Source organism: Larus michahellis, chromosome 6 (genome assembly GCF_964199755.1).
Source record: "Larus michahellis chromosome 6, bLarMic1.1, whole genome shotgun sequence".
Taxonomy (NCBI): Eukaryota; Metazoa; Chordata; class Aves; order Charadriiformes; family Laridae; genus Larus; species Larus michahellis.
The window spans coordinates 23,373,510-23,399,106 of record NC_133901.1 but is presented as its reverse complement, the minus strand read 5'-3'; the positions used below and the strand labels follow the sequence as shown (position 1 = coordinate 23,399,106).

Sequence of the window (25,597 nt, the reverse complement as noted above, 5' to 3'; positions counted from 1 at the left end):
CTGGTAACCTGCGGCAGGCAAGCGGCCGCCCCCCTGCTCCTTTTCAGTTGTTCAGTCTGTCACTGCTACTTATTTCAAAGATTGATAGTTTAGATGAACCCTCAAATAAATTTTCTTAAAATAATATTAAACAATGGTTTGATTATTTTTTTTGAGTTTTATTAAATATACTACATCAGTGTCTTGTACTCCATAATATTTTGATCACTCACAGACTGACTTGCTTAAAAATGTATTTTATAGAAAAACATCTGCAAAATTAAAGCTAAAAAAAATACATATTACACACCTCTGGACAATCCGCATGTTAGCAAAGAATACCTTTTATTACTTGACCTGAACATGTGCTTAAACAAGGAACATACTCATGAAACAGGACACACTCCTTGAATATGGCACACTTCAAACTACTCAGACTAAAGGAAAAGGAGTGCAATCATCATTAATTGCATCTAACAACAGAACAATAAAAACTACTTTTTATCCTTTGTTTTTACATTTTTTCCAAACTCATTCCATTTGCTCTCTTCCCACCACAACAAAACATTCAATGGTTATTTCCGTAGATCCCCATCCTTACATTGCGTGAAGCAAACTTCATATCGGCTGGCCCATATTGACACTGAAGCATGCACAGGAGGATACTGCAAGTATTTGCAATGCAAATCTATTAAATACATTATAACTGAACAACAAGGTGTCCCTTTAACACTGCAATTCTATAGCCTTTATCTGTGGTGGAAGTTTCCAGTGTATGAATTATAAAACAGCATACAGTTCAGAAACAGAAACAATTTTGCAAATTGTTTGTATTATCAACTATTAAATCTTTCTGAGAGCTGTGTCTAGCGCCGAAACCAAAGCCAGCTATTGAGTAGCCAGAAAGCTACAGTAATTGAATACATGATCATTTCCCTTTTAGCACGCTCTTTGTTTTCTTCTTCCAGAAGTTGTAGACGGCGATTAAGTTTGATTATCTAAAAATAAATAAAGGCTTTTAATACTTCATTGAAAGTTGCCAGACTTTCTAGATGCTTCTGAATAGCCATGCAAAATCAGTATCTCAGACAGAGGGATTTTAAACACTTGATAATTTGACTTTCTATCATCAATGGCTAGTGATCAGATGTTGCTGTCCCTAATAAGTGGGAACAGAAATGGAGTCGGACTCTCCAGATTCCCAGGTCAGTACAGGACACGTGAGGGCATTCCAGCAGGGGTACAGAGAGGACCTTTCGTATCTGTTATGCGTACCTTTGCAGCCACACAGAAAACCTGTTCCCCCATTTTACCACTACGGCTTTTGCTTAATGTTATCAGCTACTGTGCTTTACATACCTGTCTTCTTAAGGAAGCAGCATCTACAACTGTCATGTCATCTGGTGTTCCCTCAAGCGTCGTATCCAAGTTGGAAATACCGTATCTACCAAACAAGGGAGATAGCTTAGCTGTCTCATCCATGCAAAGATTAGCAAGTACCATATTGTAGCAACATTCTAGTAGATGTAATTTTTTAGTGGTGGTGCTGAGAAGAATGATAAAACTTTTTTTCCCAGCTTTTACAGAGTTGTCTATTTCAATAGGCTCCTAACCGAATAAAGCACAAACACGTATGAAGTGGGTAAAAGTGCTTGACTGAATCTGGGTTTATTGCTCTCCACATTTAAATATTTTAGGAGTTTCTCCACACGGACAGACTTCTTGCTGTCACTTGGTCTCTCAAGAGACTGTTTGCAGTTATTTAACTGACTGATGAAACTTGAAAATTCCCTGAGCTAAAAATGCTAAAGTTGCAAGAGATGTGGCAACTGATTAGAAATAATCAAATGAAGACCTGAAAAGAACTGGGTGTCTTATGCTCAGTTCCTACTTAAACATCCCAAGTGGACACCACTGAGATTCATGCTATCAGTCGTGTTAATCTCAGTATTTTAGGCAGAGAACCTTGCAAATAGAGTCCAGTGCAGAGTCACTGTTCACTGAACTTTGCGTGCATTACAAAGTTTGTTCCCAGAGCACCCCTCAGTTTTCTTAATGCGGTGAGATTCAGAAAAAATATTATTCTAACTCCAGGGTAAGTTAATTAAATATGGCACATTTCTTATCAGTTGGGAAGCGGCAGAAAGCCTACAAAAAGTACGTGTTTTGATCATCCGACTGCTACCTCTTAACCAGATTCTTTTCCAAAACCCGACAGGTAGAAGTAGTTCCTGATACTGCACCTACCACTGAGTTTCTCCTCCCTATATTAAAACCCGAGTTCCAATATCAGTTCCCCTTGACCTGCTTTGTCATTAGGACATAGGAACAACTGCTGCAAGCAGCTTCGGAAGTGGAACAAAATAATGTCAAGGCTACCAAATTCACAACAAAATACACCTAAAAGAACGATTAGTGTTTAATCACAGTTAATGGTCAACTCTGACTAATGTGAATATGAGTAGAATTCCTGCAGCTTGCAGAATGCACTTTGGTGCAGACACTACTTTTGCACTGCTTGCTCTTTCACTGCTGTCAGCAAACGTCTACAGAAGGCCCTCAGCGCAGGCAGGATCCCCCAACAGAAAGCTTGTCAGAAGTTTCCCCGCACCATTGTTCACTAATACGTTGTTTCTGAACAAGGGCTGCTGTTTCTAGATGAGCGCTGCGTTACTCTGGACTTTGGTAACAGTTAGATCCTTGAGCAACACTGTGTAAGAGATAGGAAGTTAATCATGTTTTGGTCTGTTTTTTTGGGTAGAGGGGTATGCAGAGAGAGGGAAACCTTCTCCACATGAGATCAGGATAACAACAGCTAGTGAGAGAATAGTCAAATAAGCAACTGTCTGCCAACAGAGTCATAGATATTTTAAAAATGTCTTTATAAAAACACATGTGGGATGAAAAAAAAAATTTGGCAACTCCTTTTGTTACAGAAAGATTTTCTCATTAAGGCTACTATTAATTTTTTATTCTAAGGAGACTTCAAACATTCACTTTTCTATAATTTATGGTATTTACTACTTGTAGTTCTTTCAGTTTGGGCAATATTAAAAAGACTGAAACTGTTGGGTTTGTTTGTGGGGTTTTAGTTTATTTTAATTTCCTCAGTGCTGTGAAGCTCACGTTGTGAACTCACAATTGTGACACAATGTTCACCTTGTGACAAAAAGTTCTCCTTACTACTACAGGTCTGAAAGCCAAAGACTTCTGAGGAGGGTCTTTTTGTAGCCATTTTTAAATTTCTAGTAGATAGCAAAAAAAACGATAAAATCCCACCAGATCCACAGCGTAGTTGTCCCTCACCATCTCCTGGGAAACGCAGAGAGGCTTACCATTTCAGTGAGATGGGCACACTCCCCTCCCAGCCCGCATAAATGTAATATAAAGTCACAGTACATCACTGCTGCTCTACCAACTTCCAAACCACTGCAGGTATTAAATCAAGAGGCCTTGATCAAGAAACTCCTTGAGATCATCTCTTGGACTGTTACAAAGCCTGAATTCCTGAGTTAGAGAAGAATCACCTGCTTGGATTCAGTGTCTACTTCAATACAAATGTAATCTCCATTTCGATGAAAACATAGAAGTGTAGAGGGAAATGGGAAAAACAGGTCTAGAAGGGACTATATTTTTTTTTTCCCCTCCACCCTGACCATGAGATTGTGTAAGACTTCTGTCCGGTTCCACTGAAATGATGTCAATCCACCAAGATAACAGTAGTGAAAAGACATCCAGCTGCAACTATCAGTCACAGGCATGTTACTGAGAACTCGTGGAAAAAATAAGGTGATGCAAGGCCAGATCTTCTCGCAATAAAAATATGAAACTCACTACTAAATAGAAAATACTCAAAGTATACTGCTAATGTCATTTAAGAGCCTCCCCTCACACACTAAGCCAGGGTTCTGCAGCACATTGCATCTATTAGATAAGCGAGGTCTTTGCAGGTGACTTGGATGGGTAAGCAATAACAGCCTGAAATATCTCAAGAGTCGAGAGGGAGGACAGAAAAGAACATTGCGTTTTAAAGTAAGAACACTGGATATAGGGAAACGGAAGTCTGAATGTTAGAATCTCAATTAGTGGATCATGACTAACAAAAAAATACTCTTTACCTGGTGTTGTCATGATGAGGGTTAGAGGAAGTGGTAGCAGCTGACCCACCACGTAACACCGGCCTACGGCAGATTTTTGTAGACAGAAAGCACAGGACAGGAAGAGGAAATGACAAACAGAGATAAGAGGTAAACCACACAGAGCAAAGGAACATCAAAATACTTCCACTTACATTGTATAATGTTTCAATACAATATCGTATCTATTTATTTTGTTGTAAATTGCACTTTCACATTTCTCTTATTCAAATTTAATCAACATTGAATGTTTATACAGCTAAGATACATAGGCAATTTTTTGGTGATATAGCTGCATTTATGGAAGACAAGCTGTTGGAACAGAGATTTGGGCGGAGGTTATCAGCCCTACAAAAAAAAAAAAAAACATGGGAAACTTCAGGTTTAAAAAAAAATCCCCCTTGCCCTCCCAAACAAAATCCCAACAACAACAGAAAAAAAAAATATATATCCACACATACTTATAAAAGCCTTTTTAATTATCCTCTCCTCCCTCTAGGGAAAGAGGAGATTTGTCTTTTCTTTATTTATCTACACTAGATGCAATTCAGAAAACCTGGGCTACTAGCCTAAGGACCGTATATAGCCTGAAGAGAGGTAGATCTCTCCAGAAAGAAGTGACTAAAAGCTTCAAGTAGATGGTATGAAAACCCTTGTAAGTGTTGCTCTTTCTTTTCTTTCTAGGCAGAGAGGAAGAAACGGTAGAGCTGATTAAGCTGCTGCAACTATATAATACACATTAACTTTGCAATAAGAAGTTATTGTGTCCCAATTTACAGAAGATGTGAACACCAGCAGTACCTTCTGACAAAGCCACTACTACGTGTTTTCAGAACCTCTGGTAATGAGGCATTAGCGTTTCCACATCTACGATGTGTAACAAAATGTTCAAGAGCCTGAAATCTTTTTTCAATTTCTTCCATTTTCCCAATGTCAAGAGGAGGTACTTGTGCCATGCATTTAACCCCTGCATACTCCAGACTAAAAAAGACTATAAAAGAGAATCTAGGTAGGAAGATCTTCACAGCAGGTACATGTAGGAGGCAGAGGCTTGGTGCTGAGGTGGCTGGGAGAACACTGTGACCTGGCCTGAAAATGAGCAAGAGCCATGCAAAAACAACACACTCACTAGTTTCATTTAAAAGCATCGGGATCTAGGAGCCTTAGCAAACTCTGCTACCCAATGCAATACTTACTGGGACTAGGTCCTACTCTAAATCAGCAGCACAAGTGCATACCACAGTGTTTCTCTGTCTAGCGCATAAAATAAGCCAGCATGGCGTGTTTTACCAAACAGAAACCCCCATTCCCAAATACATACAAGTAAAAGAATATTCTTACCTAAATGCATGAGGTCTTGCAGAAATTTATCATGGAATCATAGAATTGCTTAGCTTGGAAGGAACCTTTCTAGTCCAACCATCAACCTAACCCTGACAAAAACCATCACTACACCATAACGCAAAAGGTATTGCTATTTTTTAGTTAGAGAAATAATTCAGCTAAAGTCCTGTCTGACAGATGCTAGAACTAAATACTTTGCTGAATTTCTTGTGCTTTCTCAAACAGGTCGCAGAATTTCTCTGCAAACATAAGTCACCTGTAATTAACTGGCAGATACGTGAATGTCAGCTTGTCAGTATCCAGCAGGCATTTCCCATGCCATCTGACACAGGACAACAACATTTGCATTTTGTGTAATGAGAATGATAGGTCTCAAATGCTCTCTAAATTCTTGGCCTCTGTGGTATCTTGTGGCAAACAAAGTTTTGCAGCTGTTGTAGAACTAATCAATACAAACTAATTCACACTACCCTTCCCAAGGAAAGCCACAGGCTTGGAGGCAGCTGAGGGCTACAGCAAGGAACAAAACTAGAGCCCTCCGGGATCTGTGCAAATCAGGAACCCAATCTAAACTAAAGACAAGTCTTTAATCTCGCTTCCCAACACAGTCAGGCTGTTAAGAAGCTGCGCATGATTTCTTCCTTTTCTTTGCAGTTCACATCTTATTTCCTTACAGGTGGACCCAAAAGGATCACCAGAATATTCCCCTGCCTCTCCCACACTTTTTACTTGCTTGGTTTTATCTAGCAACAAAAAAAATTCATTATATAGGTCACAGTGGCCTCATAACTGAGATCACCTTACCCCAAAATCAGCACCAAGATTTTTGGCAAATACAGAACGCGCAAGCATAACACAGTCAAGCTATTAAATACACGGTCTTCTTTAAAAACTTTTTTTCATTAAAACTTTGAATTTTCTGGCTACTTTTGTCAATTGCATCCTAAACATTAACATACGATCAGCAGCAGCCATAACTCTTGAGGCCACGTATACTCAACACTGAACTATTTCACTGCAAATACAGTGGCAGCCTGAAACACGAAGAGTAATACAATTTAATAACAGTGGGAAAACAAGCAATAAGGCAGTGACCAAATGAATCTGGTCTGTCTTCCTCTGCTTAGAGCAGAGCATGCGATGGAAACACCACAGTAATGATGCAATCATGGACACATGGGCTGAGAGGAAAACAACAGTTTAGGTACCTGGGTCCAGCTTCCATCCTTTCTGTGCATGCACACAGGGGACTGAGGCCAGCACCTTCTCTGTGCTCAGCAGAGGCAGCAGCTATGTTCACCTCTCACTGTGCTTTAAAACACCTCTGGAAATCTCAGAAAGGCTGTAAGAATGGGCACTAGGACTTTACAGACGAGTTCTGGACATGAACTGGGTAAGAAGCTCGGCTTCCAGAATCCAAAAGGGCTGGTGCATTGAAGCATCAGTGACTAGATGAAACTGCTCTCTCCTCCCTTGTCTCGGTGCTGTAAGCAGTTACTTCACTAAAGTAACAGACTACTGTTTTTCCCAGGCTCCTTCACATTTGCAGACCCATTTCATTTTCTTCTGAACTATATCACCCCAATCCAAAGTCCTGAATAGCCCTCTTCGATGGTCTTAACTCATGTCCCATTTTATTTCTACCATGAAAAATATCATTAACTTGCTCACTATACAAAGAGATCTTGTAACGCCTCAGGATATGATTACGCAGGTGAAGTTTGGCATTTAAGAAGGACAGTGTCTGTTTAGAAAGCGCTATCCCAAAGAAAGGAAATAGTAACAGATTTCCATACTTCTTTCTCCTAAATAAAAAGGTATTGACCCAAGAATGAAGAATAGTTCAGATAAAGTACAGAGTTCAACACAACTCTATTCAGATATGAACTTGCCTTTTTCCCCACATTTAAGACATGACTAAAATCTCCTTACATTTAGGTTGGTTTTTTTTTAGTTTTCTTGTTGCCTACAGCATAAAAGATCAGTCTTTAAAAAACATTAGGTATAGGTCCTACAGTCATTCAACAGAAATTGAAACAGAAAAATGGTTAGAACTGGAAAACAAAACTGACCTATTGTTCTTGTCCAGGCTGAAGGAAATGCAAGAGTAAACAGACAGTGCAAACAGTGATCATTAAATTGTTGCCCATTTAAATAACCTATTATGCGAGCAGTGCCGGCTAAACTAGGCATAATTCGTTATCTGCAGCAGTACAATCAGCACCTACCGTTAGCAGTTTTAGTAGATTGGAAAATATTTTTTTGGAAAAAAAAAAAGGCAAGCCATGAAATAAGTTAAAAATATTTCCAGTGAGTAACACATAGTCAGGTCTTGATCATTTTAAAAGATGTCTTCTAGTATTAAGCATAAAATGTTAAAATACATAAGGTTTTGAGATAGAAAGCACGTTACACAGAGCAAAAGAACAGAGTGCAGGTTTGGAGCAATTTAAAATGAACACTATATTGCAACCATGCAAGTGGATCATCCAAATTTCACATTCCTACGCCAGCTGTAGAGTAATGGTGGGTATCCAAACACCCAGACACAAAGAACACTTTTTCACCCTATTGAAAAATTTGGGGTTTGGCACCTATTTGTTCATTGGTGACTAGAAACAGGTTTCCCATTTCTTCTAGGAAGGTTAGTAAGAGCACCTCAAAAATTAACCCAAACCAGGAAGAGTAATGCAGCTTTTGAAGTCTTCAGAACCCTAGAAATTTTCTGATAATTAAAGTAAGTTGAAAGTGTACGTATGCATCTGTGTAGGTTTTCCACAATCCAAACATTGGGAAGAACATGCCTAAAAGAAGCCAGGAATAAAACCTGTCAGCTTCATTGCAGACCAGGGAAAGGGACAGAATTTCAGTCTATATTTTAACAAGGACTCTTGGCACATTATCTGTAGAATTCCTGGCACAAACTGTACAATTCCTCCTTAGCTGGGAGCTTTAATTTTGTAAAACAAAACAAACTTGCAATTCCATCTAATTTTTAATATTGACAATGAAAAAAGGTATTGTTGTCCAACTGTTGACAGGCATCAAAATTTTATCAGCTACAGCCTGAAATTTCGGAGCCAGGCTAGGCATCCAACTTTCAGAATTTCAAGGGTAACTACGCAGCTAATTTCTTTTTGGCTTTTTAAGTCCCAGGTAAGAACATAAAGGCCAGCAAGACTGGAATTCTATATGATTCAGGAGTAATATGGGCATTTATATACTGTCAGGTCAGCAAACATGGTGAGCTACAGGAGGTGGCAGTTTGAAAAGTAACTGCAAACACAGACATTCACAATAAGATTGGCTTGATAGTCACATTTTATCACCAAAACTAAGAAGCAAATAATTTAATTCCATGCTACAAGATATTAAGAGTGCTGCTGGGACATTAGCTCCCAGAGGCAGATGGCAAATTTCAAAGAACTTGCTGGCACAGGTCACACTGAAGGGCTGCAGAAGGAATGAGCAGTTCCGCCTAACGTTCTTGCCAATTACCTCCTCTAATTCGACCTCTTGGCAAGCCCTCGAGGTCTCAGCTAGCCCTATACTAGAGACTACCTGCGTGCAATTTTTACCTGAACCTCTGTGCTAGCATACTATTGGCATGAAAATTGCTTTTGGTAAATTAACCTCACCATTATTAGCCTTTATAAATATTTCTATAGCATTAAACATGCCACTCTTGCAATGTTTAGAAGTGCCAAATCAAAACACTCCAAGGATACATCAAGTGGGCAAAACTCCACTGAAGAAAATGGAAGTCACAGAATAATTTAGGCTGGAAAAGACCCTTAAGATCATCAAGTCCAGTCCAACTGTAAACCTAACACTGCTGAGTCCACCACTAAATCATGTCCCTAAGCGCCATCTCTACACACCTAAATGCCTTCAGGGACAGTGAGTGATTGCCATGAGGCTTGTAGTGGCTCATTACCTCTCTCCAGGTGTCAGCTTATCCATACAAACAGAGACAGCATTCATGAGAGGAGCAACCAGCTTCTCAGTATCCATTGCCTTTCTTGCTCTCAGCATCCAGCAAAGTGGTTACCATCAGTCATGAATCAACCAGAGATAACTCTTCCCAATATAAACGGAAACAGACTAGAGTCTTGACACATTATCAACAGCAGTGTCTGCAATGCCTTGCCTAATATTCTACCCTGTTTCTGTACATCTGTTTTGATCAACATCAACCCAATCTTATTGATTTGCACCATTGCTCACCAACAGAAAAGCAGAAGACAAGGCTTCTAAGTTTGCAGTCTCAGGGTCAAGTATTAATTGCAGAAAACACCGACAATCTGGGAACAGCAAAGTCCCTTGCGGTCACAGACTAACACTTCCTATTGTGATTTTTATTTGGAAGGAAACCAAAACAATGCTACATTTGACTCAAACAGAAGCATTTTGAAATGTGAATTTTGGACAATTAAATTGCTTGTGAATAGTGAAAGCAAAGGAAAGCAAAAGCAAATAATTTCATCTCATTATTTTGTAAACAGAAACCAAACTCCACTAAAAAGGAGAAAAGAAAAAAAAAAAGCAGCAAAAGCTGGCAGAATCAGTGACAACCAATCACCTGCGGTTTTCATCCAGCACATCCAAGACCTGCTGGTAAGCCCTACGAGTGGAAGACTGGATAAACGACAAAATGCCACGAGCAGAGTAAAGATTAGTTCCATCTTCAGGTAACATATTGGGAGGACAGACACGAGCCTGTTGCAGTGATGGTGTCACACTGTTCGTACAAGCATAGTAAATGAAGAGAGAAATACTATAGTCAGATTTTAAATTAAAAAAAGCTTTTCAGATAGACCCCATTCCAAAATGCTTATTGCTTGCTTTTGGTTTACCCTTCTCCCACCACTATAAGCTAACACTCCCAAATTCTAGTAGCGTAGGGATCATCAGCTACATTTGTATAAGTTCTTCAGAAACAAACACAAGTAATAATCCAAGGACACAGTTTTGATCGTTATACAAATTAGTTTTAGAAGGTTCTTGTCCAGCTACATCTCTACCTGTTGAGAAGTCAGTATTCAAATCCTCCCTGACATCAAGGAAAGTATTTTTACAAGCACTGGCATCTTAAAGAAATCCTACCCATAGTCTCTTTCAAAACACAAGCCTTTTTCAATAAGGAAAATCTCACACAGACCTTCTCCAACAAACATTTTTCTTCAAGTTGTGACTAAAGATTAAGATAGTACTTTGATTTGCACGTGAAAAAAGCTTAAAGGCAACTGCAAAAAATTAAAAAAAAGGCACAGAATTCATATCCCAGTGACAATAAATTACATGATCTGAGTTTTTCACTACAATGAAAAATAATATTTAACATACACAGGACTGAAATTCAAACGTGACCATTTGAATTATACAAACCTCATCTCTATGAGTCAGAAATTAGTTCTGATAAACTGCCTTTGCTTTGCTCATGCTTCTTTATATTCAACCTGACTTTATCCACATTATCCTTCGCATAATCTATTTTAAAATTTTTATTTTTTTTAAATCAGAAAACTTTAATTAAAGCAGACATTCTTTTTTAACAGGAAGTAATTTGTGTTAACTTAACTGTAAATATTAACACAAATGCAAAACAAAGCGCGAGTCACTGTGCCCTTGAAATCTTGGGATAGTTTTTATTCCAAGATTAGCGTCCATAATTCAACACATTTCCTTTGAATTGCTGCTTGTGCTTTGCTCCAACGGTTTCTGGGAGTTAGAATGCCAATCTTCCAGCTTTTAGCATTTTTAAGAAATTAAGCAAAGCATTAGCGGCTGAGCGCTTGGAAGCTGGTTCGATATCTGGATAATTTTTAGATGGGTCACAATTCTATGGATACTCTCATTTTGCAAAGAGTTGCTCTGCAACTGGCTGTCACCGACATCAGAAAACTCAGTAAGAAAGAAAATTCAATTGAAGAGACAGATTCAAAGCACGTTACACAGCTGTCAACTTCACCCACAGAAAAGTTCAGCCGTCCTGTGCTTCAAGAGTCATGCAAAGACAGCAGTGGGTGGTCCTTGAACGATACTGGTCATTATTTATTACCTAAACTGCAAATATCTGTAGCTGTAGAGTATATTTCGACAAGAGAAAGTAAAAAAGGAGAAATCAATAAACATCTACTTCACTTCTTAACAGCTTTTATCATTCTCCAAGACTTGTAGGATCCATCTTTTTTTTTTTTTTTTTTTTTTTACATTTATGACTTCTACTTTGCAGTCAATGGCAGTGGTCACATCCCCACATTTTACTCTTGAATTGCATTGGAAATGCCAGTGTTCACTAGAAAAATATCAAGAAGCAGGGCCAAGTATGGAAATACTGACACTAAAGTGAATTTATGAGAATTTCTACTCCTTTGTGGATTTGCTGGCCTGAGGGAAATGAGGGAAGAGCTGAAGGCATGAACTCATAGTATGTTTTGTATTAAAAGTAATTTTTCCTGTTCATCACTTCAGAGATTTACAGAATAGGCTGAAAGACAGCTTAAAAAAAAAAAGTAACAAACCGTATTTATAAATATTGCAAACCAGAAGATATTGTGGAATTCTTGTTGTCCAGAATGGTATTACTGTAAATACCACAGTAATGTCATTTGCATAGAAAGTCTTCTGTATGTACTGAAAAACACACCCCAAAACTATTTAACTAAAACTGCACAAAATTCTCTAGAAGAAAGTTACATGTGCTGAAAATTGGAAAGTGTGTATAATAAGGAAAAAAATCAAGGTGGACTTCAGAACTAGGTAATTCCTAACCCCATGGTCTAGCCCCTGGACTACTTCATGCTTGTTGTTTTATAGGTGGCCTGTAAGAAAAGACAGTTTCAAGAGATTACTTCACTCATTTTAAGATATTATTTAATTCTTACTTAAGAAAATATTTTGTTTCTTAAATTATTTAATTAAGAGATTATTTAAATCTATTTGCTCCTGAATATGAGCTAAACTGTACAGCTACATGAAATTAATCAATTTTCCTCCATAAAGGCTATAGCTAACTTTAATACCCTTCTACAGTGCACAGTCTGAGAGAGGAATAATTCTATGAATGTCAGAATTAATGAACATGGGGGGGGGGGGACATCCCCCCCCCCCAAACCAAATAGGAAGCCAAATTTTTCTTCTATCCTCCTTTTTCAGGATTCAAAATTATTGTCCTGTAAACATGTGGCAGTCCTTTGGACTATGTCAAAGACCGTGGAGAAGAAATATTATGAAGCAAATATCTGATATAGATATCAGCCGAAATGACATAAGAAAAAGAAAATCTCTGACATCAGGATAATTCTCTGAGTACGACTACTTATCACTAGACATTCTGGCCATCCTCCTTATCTCCTCCATTTGTAGTTAAATATTCTTAGTCCTAGGAATAATTTTGTTTCAAATTTCTGAAAAGAGTTCTTATTAACAGCTCCAGCCAGTTGTTATAGCACTCCCTGGTTACAAACACCAGGCGATTCCAGAGTCTGGAACCAAAACAAACAGGATTACAGAAGTTACTATGGAAGAGCACAGTAACATTCTACTATACGCAGAGCTTTTAGTTTAGGGGTAATCTCCCCTAAACCTTCTCAAAACATTTCTGATGTACACAGGGTTTATTTCAGATATGTCTCTGACTTACTGTTCTGAAAGTATCAAAAGAGAGGTAAACAGATTTAACTGGTCAAGGTTACTTTAAATTCAACCACATCGACAGATTGTATTCTCATTAAACACATGCACACCATAACCTTTTCCCCCACAACTTGCATAAGAACAGAATTTCTCAAACTGTAAAACTGAACTCTCTAAAGAGATGTGTTTTACTAAGGGAAGACTGAAGCAAGGAAAAAAAAAAAAAAAAAGAAACACTGCCACCTTTTCCATGCATTCTTGGTAGCTTGTTGACTTCCAATGCAGAAGTGGAATCCTTGCATTCAACGTTGTCTGGCAATGGCCAACAAAAAACTTTGTTTCTCCAGCCATTCAAAAACAGCCAAAGAACAAAGAATCAAACAAACTAAAGCTATTTTTGAAATTTAATTGTTCTTTACAATTTGGTTCTTAGTTGAGACTGTCCCTTTCCTTTTGCTGCCAGGTATTTTTCCCTATGTTCTTTACACAGGGAAACAATTTGGCAAAGTTTGAGAAACCCTGAAGCAAAATTAGAAACCACACATTCAGTGTAGCAAAGGCTGTTTCAAGTTTAACATTCTAAACTACAGATACTTAGCCAAAAAATTAGTATTGCAGAGAGCTACATAATTAAACACACTTTTGATTTTCATATACCAGGTAACATTTAGGCTTACGTGCAATCCTTAGTCGAAAGAGGTGACTGGAACCGTGGCATTTTATTTCTTGGGACAGTATCTGATCTGTACCACCTTGAATAATAATTGTAATCTCTTAAGTAAGCATCCTTATAAATAGAGGGATTGTAATTTAGAGAGCTGTCATTACTGCTACGCAGGTAGATGGTTATTGTACAAGAGGTACCTACTTGTTAGTCTCAGTTTTCTTAAAAACATTTGAGAATTACTGTCTTTAGAGAAGCCCAACTCCCAAAAAATTCTCAGAACTGTCCCTGCATGCATCTGGATTATGAGAAGATAAAGACAACAGAAAAGAAACAACTATTTGTACCATATAGAGAAGACTGTGATAGGGAGCCCAGCCAATTCTTTTGCTTCAATCTGACAATCTATTCCAGAATGTTTAATTTTGTCACTTTGTAGGCCAAGCACTGCAATTTTGTGCAGTACATCTGAACATTTTGTCCAAGGAGGACAACACCGTCCCAGATTAAAACTTGAGTATTATAGTCCTAGTTAGAAAACAAAGGTTTTAAAAGGCAGTGCTCCATATGCCTTTTCAGTGGGGTCCTCATCACAGCATCTGAGTAGACTATCATGTCTGTTAGGAAGTTGAACCAAGGAGGTAAGAGAAACAAGCATTTTTATTTTTTTTTTTAAAGTATTTCTTGTCTAGGAATTAAATATTTGAAGTAAAATGCAGACTCTCTTTCCTATTTGAAAATGTGAACCAGACTCACAGAAGCACAGGAATAAAGATCTGATCTTTGTCAAGTTAGAGTACCATAGCACTTGTTACCGCAGAAGTAAACTACTTAGACATGACTGAACTTAAAAGTCAAGCCAGTTTTGATGAAGCTGCAATGTATCATTACAGTAATTAGAACAAAGATTATTTCTTTCAGCCAATAACGCTGGAAATAAGAACTTTAGGAACAGCTGGTTTCTTATATTTTTGTACTCCTGGAAAAAAACCCCAGTATTTCTAGATGGTAAAGAAATTTCAATGTGATACAAATGAAGTAACAGGTGTACAATTACTTTTTCTGTAGAGCAAAGAATACATTTGTAGTAGAATTTATCTACTTAAATGGTCTAATTTATCAATACGGAAGCTAAACTTAGAAGACATGCATCACATTTACCACGAGGCTCTAATAGAAATAGTAGTCTATGGGCTAGGTGATACCCAGTACCATCTGAGGTAGCATAATTTATATCAAAGTTTGTTTGCTTGGATTGCGTATTTTGAGCTATAAAATAAGACTTCCACTTGCGTAGCTTCTCTATGTAGCTACCACAGTGAAAACAGAATGTCACCTTACCAATTTTTTTTGTAGAATGGCTACTTCTGATTTTATTTACATGAAACTTGCAGTATGGGCCTAAATTGTGAGGAAACAAGAGCCAAGAGATACTTTTTTCCACCAAATACAAAAGACTTGGCTTTCCTGCATTTATGTGAGCCACGCAAGTCCCACCTTGAACACAGTGTTTCCATAATCTGAACTCATAGAATATTCTCCTGAGAGTTACTCAGGTACACAGTCACATTCTCCAGTTGGCAATTGACAAAGCCTGGATAAGGCAGAAACACCAGACTCAGCATCACCGGGAACGCCACAGCCTGTTCAAAGTGATTTCTTATTTTGCATCACACTGAGTCAGAAGAAGCAATGATGACAGAAAGAGAAGCAATTTCTAGGAACCTCAATGATTTCAAAGCAGATGATCTACACAGTATGCACAACGTAACTTCTGTCATAAGAAAACAAGTACTTGAGAGGGCAAGAGACAAATGAAGTTCTACTAAGATACGTTATCTGCAGGTCAGCAAGAGTGGATGCTGCAGTGAAGAAAGATAACTTCTTCCACGTGAGCAGCAGAGAGCACAGACACAGCAAGCTCAATATCAGCTAGCTGTTATTTTTTGTATTTTTCATCCTGGATCTATCTAAAGTTTATATAATTTTCTTAAAAGACACTTCTTAGCATCAGAAGTTTGATTTATTTGACAGACATTATGCAGACACCAGTGTGGGCATCAAGAAAGAAAAACTAATCTCCAGATGTGTCATAATTTCCTGGCATTTGTAAATGATACGTTGAGTCGCATGAGCTACCAGTTATATATGCTCATTGATCATATCCCTTTTCAGTTTACAGGATTCCAAGTTTGTATTGTATTGCTAAGCCTCCAAAGGACTGCTAGGAGATTAATAAACTGTGACAGCAAATAAATATCAGACCATGTTAAACCAGTAATTCTATATACAGCTACTGAGCAACCGCAAAGCACACAGGTGAGTTTTACAGACTTAAGATTTTTGGATTGAGAAATTTCAAACATATGTGAGAAGTCTGACAGCAATTGGATACAACCCGTCAGAGCTGATCTTGCCAGTTTCTCAGATGGATGGCTGGGCAGATACAGTCCCTGACTTTCAGAAGACTAAACTAACCTGGGGAGCAAGGATAAAGTGATTTCAAGGGGGAGCAAGGTTTCATATACTATCTGGTTTTCTTTTAAGTCCAATACATCAAAGACTGGCAGAGCAAAGCTGGTAACAAAGGGGCAAACTTTTTCACAAGCAGCTTCCACCACATGAAGATCACCACGAGCGCACATCATGTGCAGACTATCAGACAGGCAAGTGAAGGCCATTCCTGCGCTGAAATTCCAGTATGACTGGTCCAACAGGACATAACTGGATGATCAATACCACAGGGAACCCGGGCACTTAGTAGGCTGCTAGGACATTTGGAGACCAAGCTGATCAGGAGCTTATGGATGTGAATCTGATTTTGCCAACTCAGTGAATATATGACTCAGCAGACTCGAGTACCCAGACACGTGCGAGCTATAAGCTTGTATGAACCAAAAGACTGACTAAGTAAGAGAAAGATATGCAAAAATACTTCCACGAAGCTCTGGAGGAAGAGAAGGACAATCATAACATGTCTGGAATGTGCATCAGAGTACATTTCACCAGTTCCAGACAAACTAACAGGGAGACAGATAAGCAGTACATATAGTACCTCCTAGTGCCACTGCTGTAAACAGAAGAAAACAGACATTTCTGGGACATAATCCACTTGATCTGTTTTAGACTAAAAATAGGTAGACCCTAAGTAGGCCATGCACTTATTTCCCCCTAGTAACTGAAAATTAAGTTTATGGGGCTTTAGCAACAGCGTTACACAGTTGATATTGGGACAGATGAATCCCATCTTCTAGGTCTTATATCCAAGATCCTTTCAACAAGGGGAAGTATTTTTTGTGGTAGTGTATTAGGAATCTTATTATATATGAGTTTTAACTGTTACGTTGCAAAAACAGTCACTGCCGGGTAGAAAGATGCTGTCATTCAGAATAAACCAGATTAATCAAAGACTATCATATCTAATAGAAATATACAGACCTATATGTCTTCAGAAAGCACCGTAAGAATTGCTACCTCAGATGGTATCAACAGATGTAGTTCCAATTCTAAATACTACTTGCCATTTTGGTGTCAAAAAATTAAGATATATACTCACAGATTCCAATACATGGAGTACATTGGCACCAAGGAAAGATTACTTACTCTAATATTTATGAGAAATACACATAGTCCTTTTTCTATGAATGAAAACCATTACATAATATCAACAGTGAGAGAACCAGGAACACTTTCATGCACAAAACTCAATTTCTTGAAAATTTAGGGAGAAGAAAGTATTACAGCAGCTCAGAAACTGAAAAATCTCCTAAAGTAACATCTCACAATAACTGGTGAAACCAACTGTGAGCCCACGCTCCCACCCATCCACTGCAAGAAAATACTTCACAAATGAGTCACCTCACTAAACAAAATCAGAGAAATTAAGAAAAACATTGGCCTTATAATATTTAAAATTATGTACTTGCCACAACATACAAACGATGAGGAGATCAATAACAAAGGAAATATGTAACAAAGCTGTAGTTTTGTCCCTGCACCCTGTTGCTCTACTCACATGGAATCATTCCGGGCCAGCTGGCCATTCTGTCGAGTGGCATTTTCACTCATGGAACGTTCTCTCTTCAGCCTTCCCACTGAGCGGACCTGCATAAAAGCCGAAAAAGGGGGAGATCAGAGACAGGGAATTCCAGGAGACAGCTATATGCATTGGAGATTTGCAAGTTAGATCTGCCCTCAGGTACAAAGGTACGTTTTGATGGGTTTCACAGTGATTAGGAGGAAAACAAATGATGACAGGATCTGATGCTGGTACATGTAAAACCAGGGCCCAAACTTATTGCAATCCTGTCGTTATCTAGCGATATGATCTGATGTCAAAATTATGAACAAAGAGAATTCTGAATATGTAAGAAAGCAACACTATGTTTAATATTACTTACTATCACCAGAAATAAATGCATTTCTAATGTATTTTATGAGTCTGTAGAATATACAGCTTCATAAATATTTTTCATTTTTTAAGATGTCAATTACACATCACCCACCTGGATGACAACGTTACACCATTCTTTGAGGTTGGTTTTCAGAGTTTTGTTAAAACTCACTAACTCTATGTGGTGCTGTATCATCTGTCTGCGAATTCCAAAGGTTAACTATACATGTTAAAAGAATCTTAGTTTGTTTTCGAATAACCTCCAAACTAAAAAAATCTTGCAGCTTTCTCTTCAATCAAAAGGATTTTTTTGTTAAAAGAATTTTGAGTATTTCTAATTATGACTTTATTTTTGTAAGTACTGTGTAAGCTTACTGAGCATGGCAACCCCTAGCCATCTGCCAATTAAATATGGAACTTCAAAGTCATAATTAGAACTACTACAGTGCTAATAAAAGTATTTTTATATTTTCCGAAATTACATTAGCACCAAGTAGAACTGCACCATAGCAGAGAAATCATTGGTCATTTCACTTTCTTTAGGAGAACACTTCTCAACTAAGGAAAAAGCAAAACAAGTACTAGCCTCTTCATTTTGAGGTGTCTGTTGTGGAGGTTTTTCTAGGTCCAAAAAATCTAGCGGTCGATCACTAAGAGAAATAACACGGGGAGGAGTTTTCAATGCCAGTGGTTTGAATGAAGTAGACTGAAGAAGGTCAAGGTCTGGTGGTCTGGAAAATGGAATGTCTTCGCTATTACCTGCAAGAACATCAGTTATCAATAGAAAGCAAGCTGTTCTGAGGCCTGAGGGCTAATGCTAAAGTTCAAAACCGCATCACATCAGTAGCTTCCCCTGACTATGCCAATAATTAAGCGTACCTTTCTTTAAGGGGGCTTGTGTGTTAAAAACTATGGTTAAAGCTCTCATAAAGACCACATTAATTGACACTTATTTGAGCAGTTTCTCCGAGAACAATGATCCTGAGTAACCCTGCACAACATCAGCTGTTATTGCAAGTGATATTAATCTCAAGACACAGTCCTATTAAAGGTGTATTTGTTTAGAAATATGGTGACTGGGGATGTGAAGACATCACTCTTTCAAAGCATAAAATATATGCATGTCACACATTTTGCAAATTGTAGGGCCTTCAGCAGTTCCAGGTACGTCACTGTAAAGCCCATAAATACTAAAGAAGTACTGATAGACTCCACCAAATAATAGACAGATCCTTAACATAACTAGCATTCATTCTGATTATAACCAAACACATTTTGCATGGCTAATATATAGTACGTCCCCAAAACTTGTTATAGATACTTTAGCTTATAGTTAATTAAGAAAAATCAGGTGTAAATGATTAAACATTGAATTTTTTGCTCCAGAAATAGTTTATTAAGATGAAAAGTCAGCAATTAAACTTACTGTTTATAATTCTTTCATTAACTGCCTCGACTGCAAGCTATACCACAACTATTCATGAAACATTTTCAGAGTTTAAGAAACTTCCTCCGTCAAAGTTAATAAGCAATAATTGCTTGAAAACTAGAAAGCATTTTACAGGTTTTTCTTTTAAAGAGGTATCAATACATATTTTTGTCCATCCAGAAATCTGGGGAACTAATTTAAATTTTTGCCTATTTTTCTTGTCTTGAGATGCAGACATACCTGCCACTACAATCCGCTCTGGAACCTGCATAGTTACACTGGCATGTGGAAATCCTTCTTGGACGCCCTTCTCAAGGTCAGCATTTTGAGGAGCTACTTTGAGTTTTTCTGGGACCCTCATGCGCTGACTGATTCCTTCGGTGTATTCCATTTCATACTGAAGGCGATTAATTTCTGCCATCTCGGCAGCTGGAGATGGGAATGCAGCCCCACTCATCCTGGAAAAAGAAAACCAAAAGCTATAACAGCAATACAGGAAACCAGCAGCAGGTGTGTAAAGAGAACTCTTTGTTCTGATTACTAGGCAAGTGGTAGATGATCCTAACTGAACAGTCTTATTTAGAGAAACAAACTATATGATAAAACGCACAGGAGATGTAGCCACAAGCAGGTGAGAGTTGAGGGCAGTGACAGAAGAACAAAGTGATGCCTTAGGCAAGGCTCAAAGCAGCACTGAGGGGTCCTCAAATTGAGCTGTTACAAAAAACTGTAGAAATTCTGCATGTTAGGTACTATTCCTGCACTGGCTGGCAGAAAAAGGAAACCAAACAAACCAACAAACGACAAAGAATTGGCAGGATTGATCGGAAATCTATTCAGGATTGGTAACAAATCTGAAATACTGATCTGTATTTACACAGATCCAGCGTACAGATATTTGCGAAAATGGATGAAGTCTTACAAAACTCCACGTTGATGTAGGGAACAAAAGAAAGGACTCCCCTTGGGCAGCAGCCTTCTGCTTGCTGCCAGTCACCCACATCTCATTCCATCTTACAAGGACAAAGCTCCTTATCAAGGTCAAATCAGCCTGAAAACCTAGTATATTCATAACCCATTCCCAATCACAAGCAATTCTGTGAACTTGTCAGTTCTGAATTTTTCTGTAAATGAAAATCTTACCTTTGCAGAACAGATACAAGATGGGCAGAGAGAGAACAAGACTTTCTTTAAAGTGTACTTCATAGATACATTTTCCTAGGAAAGGAGGGGAATTTCACATGAAGCAGTGGTAGAATTTCCTAGAAACTGGGCTGTAAGAAACTTACTAATACAGCAATTGTTGGGAGTTGTATCAAAGACAAACCCAAAATAACTGGGTTTTCTGAGGTCAGGTTTAAGGTTAAGAGAAAAAGAAATCCTAGAGCTGCACTTGGAGTTGGGCTGCAAAGGGGCTGCTGATGGAAATTGTGGGCTGGAAAGGGAACTTGGATGGCTGAGAGAAGTTGTTCACCTGGGCAGTGGCCAGTGGACACTGTCGATGGCTCAGACAGATTATGTTTATGGCCTCGGTTAAGAGAGAGACATCTTGGAGCTGCAGTTAGAGTGGGACTGGAAAGTGTCTCCCAGAGGAAACTGTGAGCTGCAAGGAATACTCGGTTGTGAGAATCTTTCATCCAGGCAATGGCTGGGGGCCTTGACAACAGCTCAGACTGAGATAATGGTTATTTTTAGGGTTAGGATTGAGAGAAATGTGTATTTCTATACATATACACACAATATGTAAATAAATAAACATACATACACAATATGTAAATATACTTATCCTGGCAAATTTGCCTATGGGAAGCATAGCTTACTCTAGCAAGAAATCTTTTAGTGGTATTACTTGAAGTAATTCCCTAAATTAAGTAATCTATCCTGGCAAAAAGGCAGGTTTTGCCACTATAATTGCAACTACATTCTTTTACTGTTTTTGGCAGCAAGGGTACGTCTGCTGCTGCCTGTGTGCTTCTGTAAACTGAGCACGCAGAACTTTGTGAACAAAACGTCTCAGTGCAGAACATCCATGTGGCAGGTGAGACAGACCACGAGCCATTCCTCCCACCATCACACAGAAGCGATACTTTCCATATTTATTAATAAACCCTCAAACCTCAAAGGCAAGAAGGTCACTGTTCTATGTAAACTTAAAAAAAAAACCAAACAGTTATAAAGGAAATACCTGAAGCAATGCAGATTTAATCTAGCTGTATTATTTCTTACTGTTGGTACGTATCAAATCAAAGGAACTGGAAGGGCACACTTAATTAGAAATAGCACTTTATAGGAGTTCAAGAGGTGCTTAAGCAGTTCTGTCACTTCAAAATTCTTAAGACCTCACTTTAGGGGTTTTTTGTCCCTGCCCTTTGGTCTTTCAAAGCTATATTTGTCCCTCTTGCAAGACATTGGCTAGATCAGCAAGTTGCACAAACAAAGTACACAGCCTTCTGACACTTCCACATTCCAAAAGGTGCTTTTCATTTCAAAACATGGTCTATGATCAGTAAAGCACTTCCAAATCAATAGGAGTAAAAATCATAATGTCAATAAAGAGATCAAATTTCAAGAAGAACTTAAAAGTACCGAGAATATCTCCTGGCCGCACCTTAAAGAATGGTTACTGCTCACAAGACTTGACAAAAGGTGTTTCACTGCTTGTTCACTTTCTCATTTTGAAATACCTGTATGGCTTTAATTATCGCAATCAAGTACTGCTACACTGCACCAGTGTTTACACCCCGGCTTTCCTAAACTTTGGCACTGTTTTTGTACATAAGTAAGTCTGCATGACAACTGCTTTCCAGCTATAAGGTAAAGCACACACGAAAAAGGAGAGCATTAGAACACCCATTTTATAAACTATTATAAACTAAATATCACTGTGTGCGTTTAGCTGTACTTGCCAATGACCATAGATACAACACCTCAATGTCTTCCTACTCTTGTCTACTTCTCATCTACTTTGCATCATTGAGAATTGCATTTTCTGTCTATTTCATTTTTTACCCCTTTTTAGAAGAGAATAGAAAAACAGAGAGATTTCAGCAACAGAAAACTTAGAATATTTTAACGGAACTTATTAACAAAACCTCCAAGTATTTAAAAAGAACAGAAATCAGAGTTATGTTTTCTGTAATGTTCTTGTTACACGAAGCATTTTACAGAAGACATTAATAATAAATCATGGAGAAGGAGGATTTTAAAATTGATATTTACAGAACTAAGTAGCTCTAAAGAGGCATGAGAATAGAAAAGATGTCCAAGAACGATGAGATAATAAAAATACAATCACAAATACAGGATAAATAAAGGACAGAGAGCAGCTGAAGCACAGATGAGCATCAGTGGCATTTAGTGAAAAAGAGAAAGGAAGGAGAAAATCCAGAGGAGGGTAAGGAAGAGAGAGCAAGAGAAGTTATACAAGGTGAATTATATGTGTTCAGAAAGACACAAGGATACCACCTTCCCCCTCTCCTAAAGAGGAACGGCACAGGAGAGATAGGGATGAAGCAATGCACATGAATGCGAAGGATGACTCTTTATCAGCATTCTGGCAATAAGCAGACATTGGCCGTCTCTGTGCAGCCACCAGGAATGTTACACATAGCGTGGATGTCCAAGTTAATCTGAGGTATATGAAGATGAGTCCTGGTAACGGTATAGCTATGCCAGCACTGAGATCACAGCAGGTTTTACAGCCTACATCAAACTAATTGTAACTCCTCCAGCTACAGTACTGTTTGTTCCTGAGGCAGCTACTTTACAGCTGGTCTGTTCAAGCGCACGTGAGCTACAAAGTGCTCCTTTGGCAAGTGTCTAGTTATCCTTTGGCAGGTAAAAGGGGAAGAGGACAACCTAAAGCAAAGTTAAGGACATGTATTACAGGACTCAAAGGACCCTATGAGGAGACCCCCAAACTGTCAGAACATACGTCACTGAGGCATTCAGGATGAGAGGCAATGAAACAACAAAGCAGGAACAGAACAATTTGAGAGAAAAGAGAGCTACGTGTTGGCTAAATGCTGAAAGCTGTTCTGCCTAGGGCAGTTACGTGATTGAACTTTTTAAATACGTTACCTCCTCTCCTTAGCACAAGGATGACATGAACACAAAAATACCCATTATACACAGACAAAGCTGTGGAATGACAAAACAGTTAGGGCTGCACTCTTTCAAGTTTGTTTTACTCCAGCTGGAGGTTTTAACGAAAAGAAATAATAAATACTGGAAACGTTAGGAGAAAAAAAAAACCCTGTCCCAGTCAGACAACCATTTCTCCAGAAGACCCAAATATTCCATGTTGTGGGAACGCCGGGCTCCGCCGGCAGCAGCCCCAGCCAGCCGTGGGTGCCGGGGGAAGGCAGAGGGGGAGCCGGCTGCTCGCAGAGCTGGGCACGCCGGCACCACTGGCCAGCGACAGCCGCCACCGGGGGTAACGGACGGCCACACCAACGGGGCGACGGCCAGAAGGGCCCAGGGGAGCCGAGACAAGCCGGCGGCGGAAAGCGGGGCTGGGGCAGGAGGAGCGCGGATACGAGGAGACACGGCCCGGGGGGCACAGAGACATGACAGGGGCTGAGGGGACGGCCGAGCTGAGGGGACGGACGGCCGTGAGGGGGGGATGCGGCAGGGCTGAGCCCCCCGGGACCGGCCGCAGACGCTGCTGCCAGGCCCCGGCGGTCCGTACTCACCCAGAGCGGCGGGAAGGCGGCCGGCGGGCCCTTGCCCTGCCCCGGCCGGACCCCGCTCCTGCCTCGCCCCAGACCCCGGCGCTGCCTCCGGCGGGCAGGGGGTGATTACGCGACACGGCGCTGCCTCGCCGCGCTCCTCCGGTAAGACGCAAAAACCGTCCGGCTTGTCCCCATCGGCCTGCCGTACGGGCTGCCGGGCCGGGGACGGTGCGTCACGTGACCGATAGAGGGCGGAAGCAGCTCTCACCGCGAGGGAGCCGGAGGGCATCCATTTTTAGTGAGGGAATGGCGCAGGCGCGCTGGGAGGCGTTCGCAGGCCGCGGCCTCAAGGTCGGCGGCGGGGGCCAAGGGCTGCTCGCAGTCACAGCGATCCGCGGCGAGCAGGCGGTGGCCGGCCTCGCCCGCAGCCCGAGCGGCAGTTGGTGGGGCGGGTCCCTGTTCGACCTGTCCCTGAGGCGTCTCCTCGCCGCCCGCCCCTCAGCGCGGAGGGCGGGCACGCTGCAGGCCTTGGCGCGGTGCCTCAGCCGGGCCCCGCCGTCACCGGTGGTGTCCCGGGGGAAGCGGCTTCGGGCAGGGCCCCGACGCTCGTACCGTTCGCACTGAAACCGCGCCTTGCCGCCCCGTAGCGCTGGCTGTCCAGCGGCAGAGCTCGCGCTCTCTGCTTACGGCTTTATGCTGTGGTGGATTAACATACAGCTGTAATGGGGCAACACGAAGATGTAATTATGTGTTAAGCGGGTGGAAGACATGTTAGAGTGTGTGATGAACCCGGCCCACCACCCTCCTGTGTGCGGGCAACAGGTCAGGTCGCTGCAGGGCTCGCTGTCTGACCGGCGGGCAGGTGCCTCCCAGCCACTCAAAAGCAACTGCATTGCTTCAGAAAACCCAGCTGCTGGTTCAGCTTCACCTCCTACCAGCTGGAAAACTTCACTAAGGCTGTCATGCTACACGCTGGCTTCTCTGTGTCAATCACCACCCCACTAGCATTACATAAAATGTGTCAGCAAATGCGTTTGACAGAGCCATGGTTTCCTGCCCCGCTTAACCTCAGCTTGCAGGTCAGTTCTGGCCACAGAGCACCATCTCCTCGTCGGGTAAAACATTCCAAGCACCCCATTAGGTGACCTGACCCCGAAATCAGCCTGCTGAAGAGCAGCCATTTCCTTGTGCTGTGGGTAACTTAATCAATTTTCCAGTTCCATACAGAAAAATGAAATAAAAAATGCTATTATATACAGCAGATTATTTTTTTTAAGAGAGGAAAGCAGCCTCTGAGCTTTCCCTATGTTGTGATTTATGGTCACAATAATGTTTTGGAGG

The 25,597-nt window shown here is 40.1% G+C and overlaps 1 protein-coding gene across 15 annotated transcripts; it reads right to left on the bottom strand.

The window, feature by feature from the left end:
• Nucleotides 1–137: 137 nt before the first annotated feature.
• On the bottom strand, nt 138–25,038 carry MFF (mitochondrial fission factor). Of its 15 annotated transcripts, none has more exons than XM_074590810.1 (10): nt 24,525–24,619; nt 19,824–20,041; nt 18,741–18,913; nt 17,777–17,865; nt 13,775–13,849; nt 10,042–10,200; nt 7,532–7,549; nt 4,098–4,160; nt 1,339–1,423; nt 138–977 (listed from the first exon to the last, which is right to left on the bottom strand). In XM_074590810.1, the coding sequence occupies exons 2-10, from the start codon at nt 20,038–20,040 to the stop codon at nt 846–848; spliced, it is 1,011 nt and encodes a 336-aa protein (XP_074446911.1). In that variant the 5' UTR covers nt 20,041; nt 24,525–24,619; the 3' UTR covers nt 138–845. The 15 variants fall into 15 exon arrangements, with proteins under 15 accessions (XP_074446911.1, XP_074446910.1, XP_074446913.1 ...); XM_074590809.1 differs by lacking the exon at nt 24,525–24,619 and adding an exon at nt 24,278–24,459; XM_074590812.1 differs by lacking the exon at nt 7,532–7,549 and having other exon boundaries at nt 24,525–24,842.
• Between the last annotated feature and the right edge of the window lie 559 nt (nt 25,039–25,597).

Excerpts from the sequence above, each read along its gene's own strand:
- MFF (XM_074590810.1), bottom strand. The coding sequence starts at position 20,040 with ATGAGTGGGGCTGCATTCCCATCTCCAGCTGCCGAGATGGCAGAAATT. Across the intron at positions 17,866-18,740 it reads AGACACCTCAAAATGAAGAG|GTCCGCTCAGTGGGAAGGCT; the intron begins GCTAGTACTTGT and ends GCTTTTATGCAG. Across the intron at positions 978-1,338 it reads CTGCTTCCTTAAGAAGACAG|ATAATCAAACTTAATCGCCG; the intron begins GTATGTAAAGCA and ends ATTTATTTTTAG.